The sequence below is a fragment of the Dendronephthya gigantea genome, unplaced genomic scaffold, assembly GCF_004324835.1.
Source record: "Dendronephthya gigantea isolate DGI-Jeju-01 unplaced genomic scaffold, DenGig_1.0 000021F, whole genome shotgun sequence".
Classification (NCBI taxonomy): Eukaryota; Metazoa; Cnidaria; class Anthozoa; order Malacalcyonacea; family Nephtheidae; genus Dendronephthya; species Dendronephthya gigantea.
Window position 1 is genome coordinate 421,779 of NW_021163031.1, and position 6,872 is coordinate 428,650.

Sequence of the window (6,872 nt, forward strand, 5' to 3'; positions counted from 1 at the left end):
TCGTATTATTTTATACAGCATTATCCAGTGCATGTCTTATTAGATTATCATTCTCGACTAAATGTGGTACAGTAACTTTTAGTCTCTGGTCTTGAGCCATAGCTCTATCTACGGTCAATTTAGCATTGTCATTACCACTCCAACATCTTCTTGCGACCTGCAATGAAACACATTTGTGAACCTAACCGCACACTCTATGGAACCCTTGCATAGGTTGGTGACGATTTATCAGTAAACCATTATCGCTATTTTATAAGCTATGCCAATGAGATTTGCTTTTTTACGGACCCTGCATGTAAACGCCTGTTGGAATCACGATCTTTTTTAAGGTATTAGGAAGGAAATATGAGATGAAATAGTTCAAGATTCTAGCATGAAGGAAAACTCTGTCATTAATCGTTGTTCGTTGCAAGGTGAAGCTTAGTTTCAACTATTATTGATGGACATGGCAAGAAAACTTAAGTCAGGAATTTCAAGCGCGCGAACTCACTCCATTTTATCCCGATAACATATATTCTTGGCACGTATTCCTGCATCCTAAAAAAAACAACTTAATCAATAACTGACGAAGGCCCTCAGGTCGAAACGTCGAGAAGTGTTTTGTCTATTTAGGCAGTTGTTATACCACATTTGATGCTAAATAATTAACAAATTTTAATAGTTGTTTTCAAGATATTTACCTCAGAGCCATCCAGAACCAGCCCGAATCCGCCATTCGTCACTTCGCCCCTTGAAAAAATGAACTTAACACAGTTAAACTTCCAGATATTTCTCAACTTATCAAATCTGAAATCAAATTAAAATAAGAAAAATTGTTTTTATGATTTCACATACCATCCAACCCCTCCACCGTTGTGCAAGCTAACCCACGTGGCACCACGAAATGAATCTCCAATGACATTTTGAACGGCCATATCTAAAATATTAGAAAAAACCTGCGGTAAAAAGTGTGTTTTCTCTATCTTGTTCACTATAATGAGGACATTGTTTACCTGCGCAAAGATTAGATCCGTCAAAAATATTCGATGTTTCTCGGTAGGGACTGAAACACAAATCCAATGAATAATTTAGGGTATCTTGATTGGAATTGAAGAATTGTCCCAATCTGATTTTAAAATTGATTTTACAGTGTTTCTACAATTATGGCAGCTCAACACAGATCTGTTTGACAATCACGTTTTGACAACCGTGTATACTACATCATCTTTTTACTCTTTTTTATTATAACCACGGGGGAAATTTGTGTGTTTTCACTTGCGTGCAGCTGAAACACGTTTACTGTTGTACGCATGCGTTACCTATCTGTTCCGCTGACATCGTGATGGTCCCGACTTACAACAATAGGACCCTGGAAAGAAAGTCAAAAAACATAAATAATCTAAATAAGAATCATCATATTTGAATTTATTTTTCCCAGACCGTACCTTAATTCTCTTGCTTGCAATAGCTTCATTAAACGCCATGGCGATAGACACTCTTCCATTTTGGTCCGAATACAAAATACGAGCTTGTGAGCCAACAACCTGCATGGTGTTGAAAACATTAACCGATTAGCTCGTCGTGCTCGTGCTGGCGTGCACCATGTTGCTTTCTGCCGCATTGCCTCTTACCAGTTTATTCTCTTGCGCTTTTTTAATCCACTTTATATTGTCTTCATACTGAGGTTTTACTTCTTTTGGAACTAGATATTGAATAGATATTAGGCAGCTTAGACCGTTTTGTTTATTATTCATCTCTGAAGAACGTCTAGTAGGTTTGCTTCAAACTCACCATCTTGTTTTATGATCTTCTCCAAAACATCTGTCGCAATCTTGTCTGACTCCTCCAAGTCCTCAGGATATCCTGATGTACAAACCCACCTAAAATTTTTAAACACTTCATAATATGATATTATGAAATATGTGTATCCCCCGAAAGCATCAAAGTAAAAAATATTGAAGCTTGCTTACCGGAACGGGCCAAACCCAAGTGAGAATATATTGCTTAAATAAATGAAAAAAGTTATTTCATTTGGATACGACAGGATTTAAACTTGGATTGTACACTTGATATATGAAAGGATGTTTTGTGATTCTGGTGCAGTCAATGCATGGGATTGGGTGATATATAAACAAAATAATAAATGTAATAAAATAATTCATATTGAGTTCATGACCTATTTTACAACTGACCCCATAATATCCTGGACATAGGAAGGATAACGGAAAGTTCCATCTTCTTTCAAACCAACGTCAGCACCTGAACATTGGAAATACCCTACTTGTCAAGCCTAGTTATAACCATTTAAAATTCACTATCTTTTAATATATTTGCTCACCAGCTCTGCTTGCTTCGAGTAGAAATGCATTTCCATAATCAAAAAAATACATCCCTTTTTCGGATAACTTATTAATTGCAGACACTTGTCGTTTTAGACTAAAGTTTTACAAACGAAAACATATAAGTTTTTGAGTGAGTATACAACAAACAAAGGAATGAACTTTCTAGAGCTAGCCATCATCCGTGTAATACTCGAAGAGTGAAGATGGTACGCGTGAAGAGGATACCAATAGATTTACCTTGCTTGCACGGCATCCTTGAATTTCAGTGGATCATCAATCATTAACTGATTGGCCTCTTCAAAACTTAGCCCGACAGGATAGTACCCGCCATTATAAGGATTATGGAGTGAGGTTTGATCTGAACCCATATCTACCAACATCACATCCTCTTCTGCAAGTCTTTCCCTAAATTACATTTTTTTTAGACGGTAAAAGCTATCATGCAATTGTGTCTGAAATCTGAACTAACTGCATGCTTCGTAAATATGAACTATGCCCTATCTTACCAAAGATCTACAATATTTCCATGAAAACCGAGGCTTAATGGTTTCTTTTCTTCTCTTGCGTTCCTGGAGAACAGTTTTGCAAGTTACAAAAACAAAAAAGACTAAAAAGCGAATGTTGAGATGTTGTAATTACTTTATTCTTTGAATGCATTGATCCAGGTTTTCTGAAACTTCCATAAGCCAGCTGGAAAAAAAGACGGGACATTATTTCATAGAAGTTGGTTATGACATTGATGTGATTCGTTTTGTGGTTAGTCGGATGCTTTCGTTTGTAAATCTAGTTTTTAATTTATTTTTTTATTACGAACCCTAGAACTAACTTCGTAATATTTTGAGAAATGTTTTGTGAAGTCTTGTAAAACCTAAATTTTTCGAAAATAAACAATGTTTACCCCTGTTTATGACGTTTCATTAGTGCTGCTCCATTGACCTAAATCAAACAAGAAATTTCATTCTAGCTGGCGCAAAATTAAATAGTGTTTCAAGAAGCTCACGAAATATCGACTGTCGCTCACCTCAGCGATCACCCCGACACAGCCACAGATGGTCGCAGCCTTGGCCTGGGCACCACTCATACCTCCAAGACCGGAAGTGACGAAAACACGACCAGCAAGCTCTGACGTGTTGAGATGACGTCGTGCGGCATTGAGTACAGTAAGTGTTGTACCGTGTACTATACCCTGGGGACCAATGTAACAATAACTACCAGCTGTCATCTGACCAAACATTGTGACACCGAGAGCAAACAGTTTGTCATAGTTCTCTTTGCTTGAATAGTTTGGTATCATCTGTGAGGGAGGGAGGGGGAGGAAGGGAGAATTTAAAACCTTTTTGTGCAGAACTGCAGCATTGTAATGAATGGGAAGACGTGTGGATTTAGTAGAGACATGTAATGCACTATATGTATCAATCTAAGCTTCTTCTTTTATTGGATAGAAATATTAGAATCATTTTACTATCAAACAGTAAAGGCCCTGTTACACGGTGCGATTATTCCTGCAACTTGCAATGCAATTCTTCTTTTGAGAGATGTAAATTTGGCAACTACCAAACTTTCGTCTTTATTACGCTCCATGACCATGGCGTTTCTTACACTTACATTTTGAAGGCTCTCCACTAATTTACATCTCTTAAAATTAGTATTGCGTTGCAAGTTGCAAGAAAAATTGCCCGTTAACATGGCCTTTAAGAATGCCTGGTTTCCGTGTCGTGAACACGTCAAGGTGGTTGATGTGACAGAATATCGTAGCCTCTGATATACGACATGTTTCGTGAAGTTTGTTCTGTGCAAATTTCTTTTATCAGGAGGAATTTACGCATTGATATTAAAGAAAATAGATGAGAACCCTAAACAACAATTACTGTTGTTTTCTGATGTGCCAAATCAATAGTTCTGAAATAAAATTGAAATACTGTGTGTCCTCTGAGACTGAGACTACGACAATGCAATCACCAACCATCAGAGGTAAGCGCATAGTCACACTCAACAAAAATCCTGCTCAGTATCTTTCAGTTCTGACCGACCAGTCCTTGGTATGATTTCAAAAGAGATTGATAATGGTCTAACATGTTTTCCATCCATACTATTTCAATATCATGGCAAGAGTGACTGATATGAGATACCATTACTTTATGCCAATTAAATTATCACAAATTGAACAATGAACACCTACCATTCCATTTGTAACAACAGCCCGAGGACTTGATGGAGAACTGGGAAACAGTCCTAATGGATGTCCAGAGTACATCACCAATGTTTGTTCTTCTGTCATGATGGAGAGGTAATGCATTACCAGACGAAACTAGAATTGAGGGTAAATTAATATAAACATATTTATGTGAATATTAATTTATCAGTATATGTTAACAGACATGATGAAACACCACAGTCTCCATTTCCTTTACATAGTCATATTAGATATGATGGTACATGAAGTAATTGTTAAGCAAATAATGATTATTATAAAAAAATACAAAGCTTGAATTAGGATTCATTGAGATTCTTAAGCTCTTGCTGGTATAAGTTACGTTGCTAGGCTTTTTTATACCACTCTTGATTTCCTAATTTGAATTACATACCTGTGCCCAATTAGAAAAAACCTGACCATTTCCCCCATAGGTTACCAACTCATGTGGAAACTAAAATATATTTTTACATATATCAGGAGACATAAATATATAAAAACTAAACTGTGGTGCAACTATAGTGGTAAAATTTCAGACCTGGGCAACTTTGGGATCAAGGTTATTCATTATCATCAACATTATAGCTGCAGCATGTTTAACCTTGCATGGATATTCATCAATATTATATGCTCTGAATAAAAAATAAATGTTTTTAGTTAGTAAAGTTTTCTTGCAGAGGGGTTTCAAAGTTCATCCTCAATCCTCATTACAAATTAACATCTCAAGCAATACAATTGTGCATTTGTACAGATACAGGCAGAGCCAATTAAGTCATGGCATACTTCATTTCCAAAGTAGGTCGAAAGCGGTACATATAGATATGTCCATGTTTTCTTAATTCCTCTGCAAATTCAGGTGCAAGCTCTGTGTGTGTTTCTTTAGGGAAATATCTCAGTGCATTCTTTAAAGCCAACTGCAATGAAATATCAAGAAAATAGAAGAATGTTGAATGGAAAAACTTGAAAGGTGCTGTTGTACATGCTATCAGTATATATATTATATACACTGGGATAATTTTTTTTTGTATCCAGCCTCCCTTTAAGATTGTATTAATTTGCATTATGACAATATGATCTTAGACTGTGTTACACACATTGCAAAAACAAAATAAATAATAAAAAATAAATAATGTATACAGTAGACCTATGCACTCAATTTGAAACCTTTTGTCTCCCCATGCATCTTGCAATATGCATCACTGTTCAGCATTATTCTAGCTGGCCGGTTAATAATGTATATGTCAAGCTTTCTGGTCAATCAACACACTAAACTGGCTTGTGTGCTGTTACCTTGACCAGTTGATTCCGCAAAAATTGGAGACATGCTATGGTTCATTGAGTGGCGCTACTGTATATTTCTTATACTGTGTGTGAATAATCAATAAGCATTATAATACATCTCTATATAGGGTAAATTGTATGCAATGAGTGAGTTGTAAGAAGCAGCTTAAAACCAGGGATAATTAAGTATAATTTTATTATTACACTTTTAAGTTTTCTACAAGATAAATAGCAGGGGAAAATTTGATATGGGACACTATTAAAAGTTAAAACAAACGCTTAGCCACGTAAATGACGTAATAATACACGATACACAATATTCAATTTAATAATTTCAAACAGACTATCTTCTCACAATTTCGTCATTCTTTGACAAGTTTGCGTTGCGTTTTGGCGCATGAGGTACACTGTGATCTGTAGCTTGTTTTGGTGGTAATGGTCTAAACGGTAAACCAGAGCAGATCTCTTTTAACGACGCCATGACATTGGAAAAACTTGAACGTAACAATATTTCTTTAATGACTTTTGTAATCGTCCAATATGAACGCAGCATTCATAATGCTATATTGATAATTATGGAAGGGGTAGTTGGCGTAGGAAACTTAGGAAGAAAACTATGTTTTTTCTTAGCATCTTAATGTCAGTACCGAAAGGCCTGATAGTATTGATCTTTATGTTTACTGTCTTCTTAAATGGGATATGTTAAATAAATGGTAAAACGATAAATTTGTAAATGTTTTTCCACCGCATGTCCCCACCCCCGCAAAGTTATTAGAGAGAGATTTCGTCTTCAAGAGGTGTCGTGGAGGCGTGGCAAGTGTTTGTGGTGGGATCGGTGCCGGTGTGGTCATAGCCAGACATAAAAAAACAACAACAATGTTTTCACTCTCGTGGAGCTCGCGCGTGGACGCGAGCTATTAACGCGAGCTATTATTACGGAAAGGTCAAGTTTTTTTTACTAAAAAATACTACAACGTTTGCTAAAGCTTGAATATCTTGCAAATTACTAATAAAAACAATAAAAAATTTACAGCGTTTTTAAGCGCCAGTAATTTGATTACATTCTCCCGACGTTTAAC

The 6,872-nt window shown here is 36.2% G+C and overlaps 1 protein-coding gene across 1 annotated transcript; it reads right to left on the bottom strand.

The window, feature by feature from the left end:
- Window positions 1-486: 486 nt before the first annotated feature.
- LOC114521922 (urocanate hydratase-like) lies at window positions 487-6,282 on the bottom strand. Its single transcript, XM_028542496.1, has 21 exons — window positions 6,149-6,282; window positions 5,296-5,426; window positions 5,051-5,144; window positions 4,907-4,966; window positions 4,501-4,629; window positions 3,343-3,615; window positions 3,220-3,257; window positions 2,961-3,011; window positions 2,828-2,890; window positions 2,559-2,726; window positions 2,318-2,415; window positions 2,172-2,238; window positions 1,950-1,982; window positions 1,771-1,859; window positions 1,611-1,681; window positions 1,425-1,523; window positions 1,299-1,348; window positions 993-1,042; window positions 835-916; window positions 681-729; window positions 487-537 (listed from the first exon to the last, which is right to left on the bottom strand). The coding sequence occupies exons 1-21, from the start codon at window positions 6,272-6,274 to the stop codon at window positions 487-489; spliced, it is 1,872 nt and encodes a 623-aa protein (XP_028398297.1). The 5' UTR covers window positions 6,275-6,282.
- Window positions 6,283-6,872: the final 590 nt, after the last annotated feature.